General features: G+C 41.6%; 1 protein-coding gene across 1 annotated transcript in view; it reads right to left on the bottom strand.

Annotated features, from left to right (window-relative positions):
• TRPM6 (transient receptor potential cation channel subfamily M member 6) overlaps positions 1-17,434 on the bottom strand; it is a 134,632-nt gene that overhangs the window by 102,692 nt on the left and 14,506 nt on the right. The window contains exons 2-3 of the mRNA XM_043515092.1: positions 13,273-13,352; positions 12,012-12,050 (exon numbers count right to left, since the gene is read on the bottom strand). Of these exons, the coding sequence (XP_043371027.1) occupies positions 12,012-12,050; positions 13,273-13,352 (119 nt within the window). The remainder of the gene's footprint in view (positions 1-12,011; positions 12,051-13,272; positions 13,353-17,434) is intronic.

The following is a 17,434-nucleotide window of genomic DNA, read 5'->3' as shown; positions in this document are numbered from 1 at the left end:
GGGGTGGGGTCTTTGGGAAGGAGTTAGGGACGGGGGTCCCAGGAGGGGGCGGTCAGGGGACCAGGAGCCAGGGGTGGGGGGGAGTTGAACAAGTCGGAGGTTCTGAGAGGGGCAGTCAGGTGGCGGGAAGTGGGAGGGGGTGGATACGGGGAGGGGGCCAGGCTGTTTGGGGAGGCACAGCCTTCCCTACCTGGCCCTCCATACCGTTTTGCAATCCCAATGTGGCCCTCGGGCCAAAAAGTTTGCCCACCCCTGCTCTAAGGGCAAACTTTTTGATCCGAGGGCCACATTGGGTTGCAAAACGGTATGGAGGGCCAGGTAGGGAAGGCTGTGCCTCCCCAAACAGCCTGACCCCCGCCCCCTCCCATTTCCCACCTGCTGACTGCCCCCCTCAGAACCCCTGACCCATCCAACCCCTCTGCTCCTTGCCCCGTGGGACCCAACCCCCCTGCTCCCTGTCTCCTGACTTCCCCTCCCCCTATCTGCACCCCCACCCCTGACAGGCCCCCTCAGAACCCATGACCCATCCAACCACCCCCCGCTCCCTCCCCCCCACACACACGCACACACTTCTTGTCCCCGACCACTTCCTCCCAGGACCCCTGTCCCTAACTGCCCCCCAGGATCCCACCCCCTATCCAACCCCCCCATCCCATTCCCTGTTGTTGTATCAACCAGGCAAGGTACTAACAAGCTTCAACAGAACTTTATTTTCAAAAAAGTGGAAACCTCTTTACCAAGCTGCTACTGCACCCTCTGTAGCTTTCTCCCAGCCTCTCAACTCTTCCCTCCTTCTTCCTGTTTCCTGTCCTTTCAGATTCCCAATAGCCAGTGCTCCCAATTCTGATAATTACAAGCAGCATCTAACACCACATTCCCTCCTCTCTTAAGAAACTCTCCCAATTAAAATAAACAAACATTGTTGTTCTAACCACAGGAACAAATATGAAACAAGACACTATACTGTTGGCAGAAATATTATACTGAAAACACTGTAGATATTACATAACAGGCTCTAGTCCAGACTGGTGGTCGTCTGGGTCTGGCAGGTCATCTCTCAAGCCCTGGTTCCAGTGCAATGTCTTGTTGTGTTGGTACTACGGTGAAGTCATCCAATGCACACTGGGTGTTGGCATAATCTCCTCTTGGTGCATAGGCAGGTACAACATAAGAAGCACTCCATACCCACCCATCAGAAAGTTGATAGGTATAAGGCCCCTTATTCTCTATGATTTTAAGAGGAGTTGTGAATTTATGGTCCCCTTTGCATAAAATTCCAGGTTTTCGTATTATAACAAAGGAATCACACTCAAACTTTGGTTCCTTAGCACCCCGCCGCTTGTCTGTGAAAGCCTTATACTTTGCTTGGTTCTGTTCAACTGTTTTTCTCACATCATCCTCGATTGGGGCATCAGGTCATGCCTTTAACAATCCAGCAATGTTCAGTTTAGTATTCATCCGTTTCCCATGCAGTAACTCTGTGTAGAATGATCTTTGCGTTGTGGCATGTCACGTAACCTGGTATGCTTGCAAGAAATTAGTAGTGAAGGATATCCACAATCGCCCTTCCAGTTTAGCCATTTGTAAACTCTCTTTCAAACTTGTGTTAAACCATTCGATTTTCCCATTGGCTTGAGGATAATATAGGGATGACCTTCTATGTAAAATATTCCTCTCCGATAGAAAAGTTTCAAACTCCAGGGAAGTAAATTGGACTACCATTATCTGAAACCAGTTCTTTGGGGTTACCTTGCCTGCTAAAAACCTGAAATGAGGAACTTAATTACTGTAGCAGAAGAGATTTGCAATGCAAATGCTACTTCAGGCCATTTACTGAAATAGTCTATTAAAGTGATGGCATAACAGTCAATTGGAGCAGTATCATATGGTCCTACAGTGTCAATCACCACTTTTTCCCCATGCAGATTCAGGAAGAGGAACAGGCTGTAATGAAGGAGTACATGTCACTGCTGTTTTATCATGCATTTGGCAAGTGACACAGGATTTTATGAGTGCTTCAGTTTGAAATTCCATCCCTGGCCTCCAATACAGATCCCGTAGTCGTTGTTTGGTTTGGACAATTCCTTGATGAGTATCGTGTGCCAGGTGTATGAGTTTTGACTGTAATTCTTCTGGCACAAGTAGCCGATGTGTACCTCGTAGCACTCAGCCATCAAGCAAAGAAAGTTCATCCCAATCTCTAAAATAAGGCAGCAAAACTGGGTCAAGATTTTAGGGTTACTGGGCCATCTCTGTCAGAAATTCCCATCATTTTTGTTGAATTGGACACACTAAACACGCAGCTTGAAATTGTCTTCTTGTACTGCAGTGAGAGTGCTTGTAATAACCGCAACCCCTACATCCTCATTCTCCGGTGGACCATCTGGTGAAGGCAAAGGCAGATGAGAAAGGCAATCAGATACCACATTTTGGTTTCCAGGCTTATATTCCAGTTCATAATTGAAAGAGAGAGTAGTCTTGCAGACCATCAAGCAATACAGTATCCTGCTCTTCCCAGTCCTTTCGTGGTGAGCAACATCATCAAAGGGCTGTGGTCTGGGCGCAACTTGAATGTGTGGCCCCACAGGTAAGTTCTCCATTTTTCAGTAGCCCAGACACAAGTGAGTGCTTCTTTTTCGACTGTAGAATATTTTCTCTCAGCATCACTTAGTGTCCTTCAAGCAAATGCAACAGTCTTCTCTGTGCTGTCCTCATGCAGTTGTGTTAGAACAGCCCCAAGTCCATAATCAGAAGCATCAGTAGCTACAATTGTGGGTAATGCAGGACTGAATAGTGCAAGTACTGGACTATGTACAATTAAGTCTTTCACTGTTTCAAAACTAGCTTGTGCATCCGTTGTCCACACTAAGGTTGAACTTCCCCGTAGTAATTCCCATAACAGGTCAATGACAGAAGCATAATTGGGAATGAATTTTGCATACCAGGAGGTAAGCCCCAAGAAGGAACATAAGGTTTGCAAATCTGTTGGAGGAGGAGCATTTAAAATTGCCAGGATCTGATCTGGATCCGGTTTTAGTCCAGCCTGTGAAATTGTTTGCCCCAGAAAGGAGAGTTCAGTTTGTCCAAATTTGCCTTTGGACCTATTGAGCTGGGGGCCTGCTATGCTGATGCAGTTTAGTACAGACTGCAGGTTATTGTCATGCTCCTCAGCAGTATTTCCAAACACAATAATATCCACAGAACTCCACAGAGTTCTGCAAATACTTCTTCTATGTGAGGAAGAGGATGGTTGTCAATCACAATAGCTTTATTTGGCTCCCTTAAGTCCACACAAAGGTGAATGCCTCCACCCGTCTTCTGCGTCATTACTATAGGTGAAACCCATTCTGAGGAGTCAGTCAATCTCTTCAATAATGTCCTTTTGAACAAGTTTTCTAAGTTCCTCTGAAACAGCTTCCCTGACTAAAAATGGTAAGTGCCATAACTTCTGTCGTACAGGCATCACATTATTGCGCACTTTAATTTTATGCAGAAACCCATAAGCACAGTCGAGTTTCTCCTCAACCTGGTGTTGGGTCCCAGCTGAAACTGGTGTGTGTACCTCAAGAGTGCTTTGCTGAGGAAGATCAATTCATCAAACTACTCTGAGATTTAAAGCAACCAATAAATCTCTGCCAAGGATAGGAGTGCCTTTGTGGACAATGTAGAACTCTGCAGTTACACAGCAATCACCAAAAGTAACTATTACTGGCAGGCAGCCATGTACTGGAATATGGTTTTTCAAATAGCACAACAAGTGAAGTTTGGGTTCAGTCAGAGGCACATCTTTAAAGTAATGCAGATAAATAGAATCAGGTAGTACAGATACTGCTGAGCCAGTGTCCAACATTAGCTGAATAGAGTGTGGCTTGCCTGAGGGTATGGCAGAAATGTTTACACTGCACTTTATTTGTTCTGGAATATGTGCAGTCGTGATTTTGTCCACACTCAGCACAGTAACATTGTATTGTAACTGCATGCACCTGTTGATTGAACTGGCTACTGCAACATACTTTAGCAAAATGTCCAATCTTTTTGCAATGATTCTACTGAGCTACTTTTGCCGGACATCCTGTGTAGCTTGGAAGGTGTTGTGGGGATCCACCATGAAAACATGCTTTTACTGAACTTTGAATTTGCTGATTCAGTGGTTTTTCATTAGTTTTCCTCTTGCAATTGTGTGTCTGCAGTGGTAGTGAACTTTTCTGCAAAGGAGTCACAGCCTGGACAGTGCCTCCTGTATCCATGCTCATTATTTTGGCTTCAGCTGTAGCTGACTCAATCTAAGTAGCAACGGTTATCACTTTTTCTTGTACAAGTTGTGGTTCTAGAAGCAAGCGTTCTCTTACACGAAGCATGGTTGTTTTCTCAATGAACTGGTCTCTAATCATCTCATCTGCCATATTCCCAAAGTCACAAATTACAATCAGACTCCTCAGGGAAGCAATATACTGCATTACAGTTTCCCCTGGTTTCTGCTCACACTGGCAAAATCTGTAGCAATTAGCTACTACATTCACTTTTGGCACAAAAATGTTCTTTAATGCAGTGAGTGCAGTCTCATATTTATCATCTGCAAGGGGAAAAGTGTAAAATATACACTGCCCTTCTGCTCCAAGGCACTGGATTAGCAGAGCACACTTTCTTACTTCAGAAATCTCTGTAGCACTGATTGCAAGCAGATAAGTCTTAAACGTATGGATCCAGGTAGTAAAAGCAATTGGAGGCTCACCTGGGCTTTGCAGAAAGGGTGCAGGTGGGTTCAGAGGCAGAAGATCCATCCTCATCACCAAAATGTTGTAGAAACCAGGCAAGGTACTAACAAGCTTCAACAGGACTTTATTTTCAAAGTGGAAACCTCTTTACCAAGCTGCTGCTGCACCCTCTGTAGCTTTCTCCCAGCCTCTCAACTCCTCCCCCCTCCTTTCTGTTTCCTGTCCTTTCAGACTCCCAACAGTCAGTGCTCCCAATTCTAATAATTACAAGCAAAATCTAAACACCATACCTGTGTCCTCCTCCCGCCCCCCCCCCCCGGGACCCCACCTCCCCTGCTCCCTGTCTTCTGACCGCCCCCCACCCCCCAAATCTACACCCCATCCAACCACCTCCTGTCCCCGACTGCCCCCCCCCGGGACCTCCTACCCCTTATCCAACCCCCCCCGCCCCCTTACCTTGCCACTCAGAGCAGCAAGACAGGCTTATTTGAAAGCCTGGGAGGTGGGGGGGCGCAAGCCACACTACCCGTGCAGTGAGAAAGCTACAGAGGAGGGGGAACATCAGGGGAGGGGCCGGGGGCTAGCCTCCCCGGCCAGGAGCTCAGGGGCCGGGCAGGATGGTCCCATGGGCCGAATCTGGCCTGCGGGCCATAGTTTGCCCACCTCTGGTATAGTGTAATGGGACAATTTTATTCTACCTACGGGAGACTTTCATTATTCTTAGAATACTTATGATATATCCTACATAGCTTTGATTGTATTTCTGTTATTTAACTTGCTTTTAAAGATAATTTTGGAATTAACAACTTATTTTGGGATACGTTCTGAAAGCTAGAGTCAGAGATAGAGAAAACAAGCCCCTGGATCTAGATATGCGAGAGTGGTAACTCCTGGGCCACTCAAGTCAAAGGCATAGGCAATGGAAATCTAACCCCGGCCTATGTCCGCTGCACCATGGGGAAAGTCTAATGAGCAAAAGGGTGGCAGTCACAGCTGACATACCTTTTCTCTAGTTTTTTAAAGTTGTGGTGTCACACTAGAACCAAAATCTGTTAGACTCTCATGGAGGTAATTTTGCTATAAATACAACGTTAGGTAAATTTTTAATCATTGGATCTGATTCACCCAGGTTTTATGTTGGCTTATGCCCTACCAGAGGCAGATAATCCACCAGGGTATGAAGCTGTAGCAGCACAAACCAGCCACAAATTGAGTTATTATGAGGCTGGAGGCCTTGTAAACTAATAGTCCAAAAAGTGAGCCATGCTGCCCATCTGGAAAGATCATGTGGCCAGAGTGTGTGCTGGTTCATCACTTTTCAGTTGCTCCTAAGGACTTCCAGCAGGAACTACAGTTATTCCCCCAAGGAAGAGGCAGTCATGATATTATTATTAGGTGTATTATTGCCATGCACTGAAGTGAATTTCTCCTGCATTCCTGCAGGCTTAGCTATTAATCACACTGTTCCAGCTTCTCTGGGTCTAGATCATATACTCTTTACTTCTTTGGAAATGTTGCAGACACATTTTTAAGTTGTAGCAAAATGTTTGTTGCTCATCTTTAAAGGAAAGAAAGAGAAAGGGAGAATCTGGACATACTTCTGTTCTCCTATGGTCCTGAAAAGCCCTTATGGGCTCCCGTATATATGTATAGTGGGACTCACATTAACATACCATTATGTTATTACTGCTTCAGACATCATACTGAATAACACAGAGCAAACAGCAATCCCAGTTAAACAATACAATCCAGTAGCCAAGGCCTGTATGAGCCAGCTATTGAAAGCACTTACCATGTTAAGCAGGCATATGCAGGAAATGGAATCATAGCACTTAGAAGTGATCAGATTCACCAAAGCTTGACTGTGCTTTGTGAAGGCAATTTCAGCACACACAATAAACCACTATTAAAATATCAGCATACACTGACCATCTTATATCTTCTTATGAATTAGAAGAATTAGACAGCGAATTAGACTTGAAATCAGATGAAGGTTTTTAACCATCAGAGGAGTGAAGTTTTGGAATAACCTTCCAAGGGAAGCAGTGGGGGCAAAAGATCTATCTGGTTTTAAGATTCTACTCGATAAGTTTATGGAGGAGATGGTATGATGGGATAATGGGATTTTGGTAAGTAACTGATCTTTAAATATTCAGGGTAAATAGGCCAAATCCCCTGAGATGGGATATTAGATGGATGGGATCTGAGTTACTATAGAAAATTCTTTCCTGGGTATCTGGCTGGTGAATCTTGCCCATATGCTCAGGGTTTAGCTGATTGCCATATTTGGGGTCGGGAAGGAATTTTCCTCCAGGGCAGATTGGAGAGGCCCTGGAGGTTTTTCGCCTTCCTCTGTAGCATGGGGCATGGTTGACTGGAGGGAGGCTTCTCTGCTCCTTGAAGTTTTGAACCATGATTTGAGGACTTCAATAGCTCAGACATGGGTGAGGTTTTTCATAGGAGTGGTGGGTGACATTCTGTGGCCTGCGCTGTGCAGGAGGTCGGACTAGATGATCAGAGTGGTCCCTTCTGACCTTAGTATCTATGAATCTATGAATCTATGCCAGCAGCTATTCCTATAGCTGCATGTGCTAGAAAACTCAGCCTACCCTATAGAGAGGGTGATTCATCATCTGACACTAAGTTATTCCAATGGACCTGAAGCTGGAGCTAATAGGTCCAGCGAAAGCTGAGCAGGTTTACAACAATCATATCTTATATTAAGGGTACATTTATAAACAGTTTAAAACAGTTAATGGATGTTATGTGTTAGTATATGGTACAGACTGTTAGACACATTTCCATGGATGTTATAGATGGTTATAAGCAACCAACTGGACTCTATAACAATTGACTAACCGTATATTCAAACATCCATTTTGCAGTTATTTACCTATGCAAACTATTTGCAAATGTGCACTTAAAAGAAAGTGTTCCAATAATAAGACAAAGCAGCTCCTTTGAAATACATTATTATTTAGGCTGATAGCCCAAGCAACACATAGAAGGAATAAAAGATAGAAGGATCCAGTTTGGGGAATCCTCCCGTGCAGGAACAGAGGAGTCAAGGAGGAGATTTAAATGATGCGGCAGTAAAGCCCAGTTGTGATAGCTGGGGAAGGTTGAGAGTTCCACAGCAGAGCTAGGGAGTTCGCAAAGAAGGGGCTATGATGTAATGCTGACAGCTAGTATCACATTCCCCACTCTGATAACTTAGTCTCAGTTTCAGAAACTGACTGCAGCGAACACTCAAGTATCGTTGTGACAGAGACGGTTTCTACAAGGTCACTGCAAAGCTGGGAAATAGTCACTCCTGCAAAACGTGAATGCCTCAGCAGCAGCACTGAACTTGGAGATCTTCCCTGAAGAAAGAGAGTAAATGAGTGAGGTACCAGACGCAGCCAGATCAGACTGACCTTACCAAGGAGCTTTCCTCATTCTCGTTGCCTTTTTTTAAATGATTTGCATAGGAAACACTGTCATACAAAGTGCAATTTACACAGTCTACAACCCTTTGACAATTACAGTGAGAGTCATTGTCAGCACAGCCATTGCTTCACAAATGTTGCTTGGGTGGGAACCAATTTCCAAAAAAGGAAATGGCTGCATAACACATGCACCGTAGATATAAAAAGTACATTCCACAGATAATGAGAGCACAGCAAGAGCCCAGGTTAGACAGACAGAGACATCCTGAAAGGGATTAGCATATGTCTGTATGTGGGTATATCAATCAAACCCCACTCTGTTTTGTGAACACCCTTTTAATTGTAAAATTGTGCTGGGCCTTCACTTCTGCACTGTAGCCTCCATCTTGAACTGAAACACCCACAACCTGTTGGGGAACTTCTTGCTCCCAACAGACTTCTAACAATAAAGAACAATCTTGGCTTTCCATAAATGGAAGCTCCCTAGAACAAGAAACAGGTTGTAGCCCAGGGAAACCAGTTTTCCAAGTCTGAACTTTGGGTGTGTGAGAACTAAGCAATGAATCATTTGAAAAGAGACTTGAAGTCCCCTAATAGTAGGGACGTGAACTTCATAAAAGGACAAGTTCCGCTCTGAACTGGGTCTCGCTCTCCAGCTACCCATCTGCTCACAGAAGACAAGACTGGGCAGGTGGAAAGAGGATGCACAAGAATCCAGGATTCCCTGGAAGGACACTGCCTATGACCAAAAGGATTCTCAGGAGGGGTCAGAAAACTGAGGCAGGGTCTTGCATGCAGTTATATATATGCAGCTATACATAGCTCTGTATACCTATTGTGCTGTAGCTGTGTTTAAAAGTGCCTTTACAAAGTCTCTGTGTTGCTTCCTTTAACTGTCACAAACTCCCCAAAGGGTGAGACAGTAACCCAGAGGACCTACAAGGGTGGAGTTGTGCAGGTGTGCTTAAACTCGGGGTCTAGGGAAGCTACTGTCCCATGTCTTGAGAAGGGAAACCAGGAGTTGGAGTTTGTATCTCATGAGCACATTTAAGAGCCAGACCTGGAGACAGTGCCTGAATTCTGTTCAGATTAGTAAACTTAAAAGCTCATGGGATCCAAAGGTTTGGATCCAATACAGCAGCCTGGTGACCATCCAGAAGGGGGAGTCAGTCTGGGCTGTCACAGAGCCATTATAGTGTTGTGTTTGCAAATTGATGCTGCTCAGAAGCATGTGTCAGCCTTTCCAATGTATTTAGTAAAGTTGGTAGAATAATGGAGAGTCACCTATATCTTCACAATTAAACTACTCAAATTTGATTAACAGCTATTTGTGGGGTCATGCCATTCATTATTTGAAAATATGTGTATAACCACCGGCACTCACTAAATGTTTGCAAACCTTAAGACCCCATGTCTTCCTTCTGAGACCCCATGTCAAAAACAACCCAATTTGAAAAGTAATTTGCCCAAACTATAAGGCCAATATTTACAAATATCAAATACAACCAGTGCCATCTGGAATCATTTATGAATAATGTGTAGACCAAAGTAGGCCTAAATTGGTTGAGTTTTTGTCCCAATAAATATAGTTTTAACTAGTTGTAACATTTATGTCTGTATTAAACTTTGCCAGAAAAATCCTTTCAGAATGAAGCTTTGTGCACATCTTTCAGCTAAAACACAAAAAAACCAAAATCCTTTGTTTTGAAAAATGTAGCGGAATGCAATTCTTATATTTATAAATGTAAACACTGAAAAGAGTACATTAAAAAATAAAACGTAATCATTGGACCTAGTTCTTATTTTTACCAGTTTGTTAGCCATTGCTTTAATATGCAGTAACTCATGCAGTTGTTTTGTTTCAGTTTCCAGATTCAGCAAACACCATAGCAGGAGGACGGGGAAGGAGACTTTCTATATAGAGCAAGTGCCAAGGAAGGTCAACATTCTGATCTAACAGCCTTTACAGTAGCATCTTAAATGCACACTAAGGCAAGCTGTGCACAGGCACTAATGTTAATTTCAAAGGTGGAATCAAAAATCTAATGATGAACATAAGTAGTATGAATATCAGCTGCCAGAAAAGACCACTGCCCTGTTAAAATACACAAAACTATGTGAGGTCCAGTGCATTCCCCTTTCCCATCTGTGATGTTATCTGATTAATATATGACCATCTAGATCATTGTTGCTACCACTGTTATACAATTGCAACAAAGGTTGTGCAAAAGGTGTCTATGAAAATGTTATGGTTTGCTGAATACGATTATCCTATTTGCATGCATGCATCATTTTTTTTATCTGAAGTTATTATGAATATTGACTCTATACCTGTATTTCAAATGTGTTTGCTCCTGTGGTCACACCCACAAGGCAGCTTATTTCTAGTTTGGCCAGCACATTGTGAAGGGACTATTCAAGCTGAATGGCCCATCAAAGAACACTTAACTCACAATGGCTTATCCCCACTTGATGGCCCTTCCTGTGTACATTCTAGCTAGAATATGGGTAATGGCCTCTGCTATGACTCAGCGAAGCATGCAATGGCATGTGACCAAATCATGCGACCCTAAACTCCATCTTCTTACCTGGATTTTTCCACAAACTGTGCTAAGGGCTTTGTTTGGAACAATGGGCTTCTCTCCACATGGCAGAAGCTATAAAAGGCCCTGAAAACATCTCCATTTTGCCTCTTTCCTACTTTAACCTCTGGACTATGGACTTATACTAATGGGAGCATTCTAACCAAGGGACTGAGGACCCTCCAAATCAATTGGAAGCAACCAGAGACTTAACAAACCAATGGTTTATTTCATCACTGCTTCAAGCTTGAACTAAGACTTTTGCCATTATGTACATTTTTGATTTCTTTAAGCAACTTTAACTCTCACCTTTCTTTATTTTTATAAATAAACCTTTAGATTTTAGATACTGAAGGATTGGCAACAGCGTGATTATTGGGTAAGATCTGAGTTATATATTGTCCTGTGTGTGTGGCTTGTCCTTTGGGATCAGAAGAACTCTTTTGTTTGATAAAATTGATTTTAAATAACCATCATTAAGTCTAGTGTCTGGGTGTTAAACCCAGGACTGGAATTCCTAAGGAGGCTGCATTCCTGACTTCTTGTTAACCAGTGTGATGAGACAGAAGCTTACTTTTGTTGCTGGTTTGGTATATCTTATGGAAGAATTACCACCACTTTTGGGGTATGGTTGCCCTATTTCTCAGCAGCTTGTCCTGAATTTGGTATTCTCAATTGTGACCCACTGAAGCACAGTGACACCACCTTAATAAATTAAAAGAAAACAGACCAAAAACTTTTCTAGTGGCTTCATATCCTTTACACTTCCAAGCTGGTTTCTACAAAGCAGGAGCCCTGAACTACCAATGTTATCTGTTGATGGCAGATGCAAGCCCCAAAATTTTGGAAAAAAAAAAAAAGTCGTGGTCCTTGTATTGTCCCCCTTCCACCCCCCAAGGATTCCATTCCAACCACTTCTCATCTCATCTGATTCCTACTGCCTCTCACATCCCTTCCACATCCTGTGCCATTCAGTATATGGCTGGAATTGTTACCTGCCTAGGAAGGAGTTTTGTACTATTTCTGCTTGGTACCCATAAGGGCAGGATTAAGACAATTTGCCACAGAAATCTTTCTTTGCACATTTCCTAGTGTGTGTGAATTCAGTCTTAGTATGCAACTTACTTTAGCAGAATCTATAATAAATTCTTCCAACCGACCCCAGAAATTATGTTCTGACTATTTCAGTGGCTGCAGCATTTTGCCATTGCTTGCTGGATTAAGAATACCAGTTGTTTCTTTAGCCCATTTTAGAAAGCATAGCCTCAAATTTATAAAGGTCTTACCTGATTAAGTTCTGGCATATCTGGCATCGTGCAGAACATCTGGAGGAATATAGATCAATAAAACAGTGTATTATTATATACAAGAAAACATCTGTAATTTGATGTATTAAATGTATTAAATACTGGGTAATAAAAAGACGTGTGAAAAAAATTTCTAAACAATGGTATTGAAACTTGTGTATAGACTGTAGTCATCATCTGAAGATTTATTCGGAAAATTAACTGTTATACTAATAGTATTTCACAGCTGAAGTCATCATCCTAATAAGGCATTAAACAGTTTAGTCTCTTGAGGACTGAAATGCTTTAATCTAAACCAAAGTTATTGAGATAACTGGGTAAAATGTAATGGCTTGTGACACACAGGATGTCAGACTATATCATCTAATGGCTCCTTCTGGTCTTAAACTCTATGAAACCATGAATTATCATTGTTTATTGAGCACCATCAATGCACTCAGAATTATATGAGCATAGTACTACCCCCAAGAAGTTTACAATCTTAGGATCCGATCCTCCAGGCCTTATTTAGTCAAAGCTACCACTTAATTAGTCATAAAAAAAATGTTTGTTTTGTCCATTCCTCAAATGAGGGTTGGAGCATTTTAATTTTTGACTCTTTCCAGTGTTCTATGGAAGAACAACATGATTCAGCTCACTCCTCAAGACAGAGACCTGCTGATAGGAATACTGGGATTAACAGTGGCTTCTCTTCTTCTATTTAGAGCAGAAGCTTACTGTTTGACACAAGGTCACATTTTTGGAGTACGAAGGAGAATTTCCTTGTACCAGTAATTCAGTTCTGTGAACTGCATCTCACATGGAGGCTCAGCCACATTTTCAGCTACCGGACTTAAAACTACAGGTCTGAAAGTCCAAAAGGGTCAACAGCTTCCAGTTTTGGTTTGCAACAAACAAACAATGGGGCTGTCATCACTTTACAAGTGTGTTTACTGAACTGTCTATGAAACAAGTAATGAATGACACTGCAGTCCTACCATGGTTATGATTTTTACTAGCCATCAAAAGGTGACTAAATCCTCTTCTATATATAACAGCATCTATTCTAAACAATCTGTGCCTTCCTTAATATTTAAACAAAACATTGGTGTGAGCTTCTAACTGCATTGCAGCAGTGGACATGCCGCATTCATGCAATTGTGGCACTGCAAAACTGTAAGAACAGCATCCACAGTATCCCTATAACATTTATCAGTTCTCTTTCAAGGTAACAAAAATAAAACCAAAACCACAACTATACCTGTGAGGATCTTTTGAGCTGGGTATGACTTTTGCACACTCTCTTTTATTGAAGACTTCTTCAATCCAAGATTTCTGAGACTGAAAAATAATACCAAACATTTTACAGTACTGTACCTCAGAAAGCAAAATAAATATTGACTACATAATTTCTATAGTGCAGGACCCGTAAAAAAAAAATCTCAGAATGCTTTACATTATGATATGTGTGCACTGTAGTTATAGCAATTTAGGTCCCTGGATATTAGAGACTAGGCGGGTGAGGTAACTTCTTTTATTGGACCAACCGAAGTTGTTCCAATAGAAGTTATTACTTCATCCACCTTGTCTCTCTGTTACACTATGACGTCAGGAAACCAAATGCCAATTAATATCATCAACGAGCCCAAACAAGAACCCTGAATCAGAACAACCCCAACCCCTCACTCCCAAACTTAGAGGCGTTCTGTCTGAACCTGAACGTGGTAGTTTGGGTCCATCTCTTATTAATAAACGTGAAAGCTCACTCTGGGGAGGTTTAAGACTTACTTACTTCATCTGCTATATCTAGGACAACCCAGAACTGAGGGGAGATAAGAAATAAATGTTGATCTGTCAGTATCCTCCTCCTTCTGGATTATACATGTTAAATGTCTAGTATGTGGTTATCTTATTAAAGATGAGGATTGCATTTTCTTGTTTTATAGATGAATGTTAAGAATTGTAGTTGTCCTAGTTAAACATTTACTGATATGAAGCTACAGAGAAATGCTGAAAAAGGCCTCTCCAAGGAGTTGATCCAACCTTTACTGAAGTCAACCAGAGTCCTTTCATTGGATAAGGCCCCTAGAGAAGGGCTATAAAATTGAGTGAGTTAGATATGTACTGTGCTATGGATACTTCTCATTAAATCTCCCCAAAAATTTTTTCCCCCCAATCACATGATTTATTTCAAGACCAAAAAAAATAAATCATCATCGCATACTAAACTTCACTCTTCTGTCACTTTGCTTTTGGTACTTTTAGTTCCCTATCCCCCATCTACACAATGTCTATCTAGACAATAAAATGTTCAGGGCAATGATCTGTCTTCATACTTACAATATTCATAAAGGGCCTATCACACTAAGAGCTTTGTAAAATAGTAAATAATAAAAACAAATGAGAATGTCAGTAATTCAATTACTAGATTATACTGTTTGGAGTCTTATAAGCAGAGTTCTGTTAGAACCCAGAATAATCTTCTTCAGTTTGTTTGATTAAGCATCATATTTCCACTAATCAGGGAAGTGGTTTTTGTTTGTTTTTTTTAAATTCACCTCCAAATCCTTAAATATTTTCATTCCAAATTGATGGCTGTTGATTTGACTGATGTACAGAACATCAAGAGCTGTGTAAAATGTGGTGTAAACATGTCTAAAAAGTCCCCTTTTGACTCCCCTTGAAAGCAATGGGATTCTTTCCTTTGAATAATAAGAGACACATGAAGAACTTACTAATATTAGAGTTTGTAAGAAAATAGATTTCTTATATTGATTTCCGTGTATATTCGTCTGGGAACTGCTGCATTTAATTGAGGCTAGTTATATCTTAGAAAGATGATGAATGAGGAAGATAATCCTCAGAGTTTGATAGGAGCTCAAAAACACACAGGAATATTAATTTCAGAAAAATTCATGGACTACAAATTTAAAAATTCATGGAAATGCAGTTCATGGGAAATGTTGAGTAGGAGTTGCAAGGACTAGTTTCATTATTTGATGGCAGGTTTTGTATATACATTTCTCAGAAACCATTTGGACACATTCCTATTAGGAGCCATTACTCCCTCATGCCTCCCAAACAACTCCATCCTTATTTCTTGAGCAGTCAAGCAAAAAATTGGATTGACACTATTATAGCATACGGGGCTTCCAAAAATCCACCACTGTGGATTCTAAGCCAATCAAAAGTGGCAGAGAACAGCATGTCCATTAATTTTACTCACTGCCTTGAGGAAGAATTCATTTTGCTGAACTTGTTAATCAAAATGACTATGTTACGGTGACCCAGTAGCTCTTTGATTAGTGCTGCACAGTACAACATGAGAGATCTGGACTCAATCTCTTGCTCTCTTGGTGGGTACCACCTGGAAGCCCTAATAAAGCCAACAGGGAAAGAAAATGGAAGAGAAAAAGGAGTTGAGGAGAGCTGGCCATTTCTCAAAGACACAATATTAAAGGCACCACAGCAAGCTATCCTGATGCAAAGGAAAGATAGGAGAAATAGTAAGAGGCCAATATAGATCCATCAGGAGCTCTTTAATTACCTGAAAATCAAAAAGGAATCCTACAAAAAGTGGAAACATGGACAAATTGCTAAGGATGATACAAAAGAACAACACAAGCATCTACAGATAAAATCAGAAAGGCTAAGGCACAAAATGAGTTACATCCAGCAAGGGACAAAAGACAAGAAGAGGGTTTATAAATTCATTAGGAGCAAGAAAAAGATGGGTTCAGTACTGTTCAATAATGTTTATAATGACTTGGATAATGGAGTGGAGATATGCTTATAAAATTGTTAGATGATACCACACTGTGAGGGGTTGTAAGCATTTTGGAGGACAGGATTAGAATTCAAAAGGAGAAGTGATCTGAAATCAACAAGATAAAATTCACTAAAAACAAGTGCAAAGTACTACCCATAGGAAGGAAAAACATCAAACGCACAAATACAAATCTGGGAATAACTGTCTAGGCAGTAGTAGTGCAGAAAAGGATCTGGGGGTTATAGTGGATCACAAATTGAGAATGAGCCAACAATGTGATGCAGTTGCAAAAAAGACTAATATTCTAGTGTGTATCAGGCCTGTTGTGTCTAAGACAAGGATAGTAATTGTTCCTCTCTACACTGGTGAAGCCTCAACTGAAGTGTTGTACGCAGTTTTGGAAGGCACACCTTAGAAAAAAGATATGGACAAACTGGAAAGAGTTCACAGGAGAACAACAAAAATGATCAGAGATTTAGAAAAACTAACATATGAGGAAAGGTTAAAAATACTAGATACGTTCAGTCTTAAAGAAAGATGACAGAGGGAAACTGATAAAAGTTTTCAATATATTAAAGAGGATGGTGATCAATTGTTCTCCATATCCACTGAAGGTAGGACAAAAGATAATCAACTTAACCTGCAGCAAGGGAGATTTAGGTTAGATATTAGGAAAAACGTTAAGGATAGTTAAATGCTAGAATAGGTTGTGATGGAAGGTTGTGGAATCCCCATCACTGGAGGTTTTAAAGGACAGGTTAGATGAAACCTGGCTCAACACAGGGGGATAGAGTAGATAACTAACTGAGGTCCCTTCCACCCCTATATTTCTATGCTCAGCCCTGAGAGACAGGTGAGATCCTAATCTGCTTTCACTTCAATCTATGAGCAGCACTAATAGGTCATAAAAATAATTGTCCTTTTCGAGATCAAGAGATTAGTAACTCAAGATGTCAGGTGACTTTCCTTAGGCTACACTATTTCCAGGTATTACCAGACCTTTTTTTTTTTTAAATTTCCCAAAGGTATTCCCTTAGTTGGAATACTATGGTCCAGCTATCAGATCCAGCTCTATAGCATGTAGTTCTAGTAGAGATCAAGTGTACTCAAATCATCCATAGACATCTCACTCCTGGGGGCATTCTGCACCAAAAAGTTAAAAATTCTGTGCACAAAATTTTAAAATTCTGCAAATTTTATTTGTGAAAATAACACTACATAATCACACCAGTTTCAATTATTTTGGCAATTTATTTCAAAATACCTTTCAGCAAGTATGTCTGTAACAATACAGACAAACACAAAAATTCCCCCAGAAAGAGAGTTAAAGAAACCCCTTTGACAACCAAGTTCCTGTTTCTCTGCACCCTTCTCGCCCCCCCAGAGCCCAGCTGGGGGGCCAGACACCTACAACCCCTCCCCCCCCAAAGCCCCTGCCAAAGTACTCCCCAGCCAATACACACAAACCGCCTCCCCCTCACCGAGCACAGCTGCTGGTGCCCCCATTGCCCAGATACCTGCACCCCCTTTCCCCCAAAAGCCAGGGATCCAGAGGGAGAAACAGCCTAATGCTTGGTCCCAGGCTTGTACGGAGTTTCCTGCACGCTGCCGTCTAACTTCCCTCAGGGTGTGAGGGGAACCCTCTAGCTCTCTC

The sequence above is a fragment of the Dermochelys coriacea genome, chromosome 5 (assembly GCF_009764565.3).
Source record: "Dermochelys coriacea isolate rDerCor1 chromosome 5, rDerCor1.pri.v4, whole genome shotgun sequence".
NCBI lineage: Eukaryota > Metazoa > Chordata > Testudines > Dermochelyidae > Dermochelys > Dermochelys coriacea.
The sequence above is the reverse complement of the archived record's forward strand: the minus strand, read 5'-3'. Positions and strand labels throughout refer to the sequence as shown.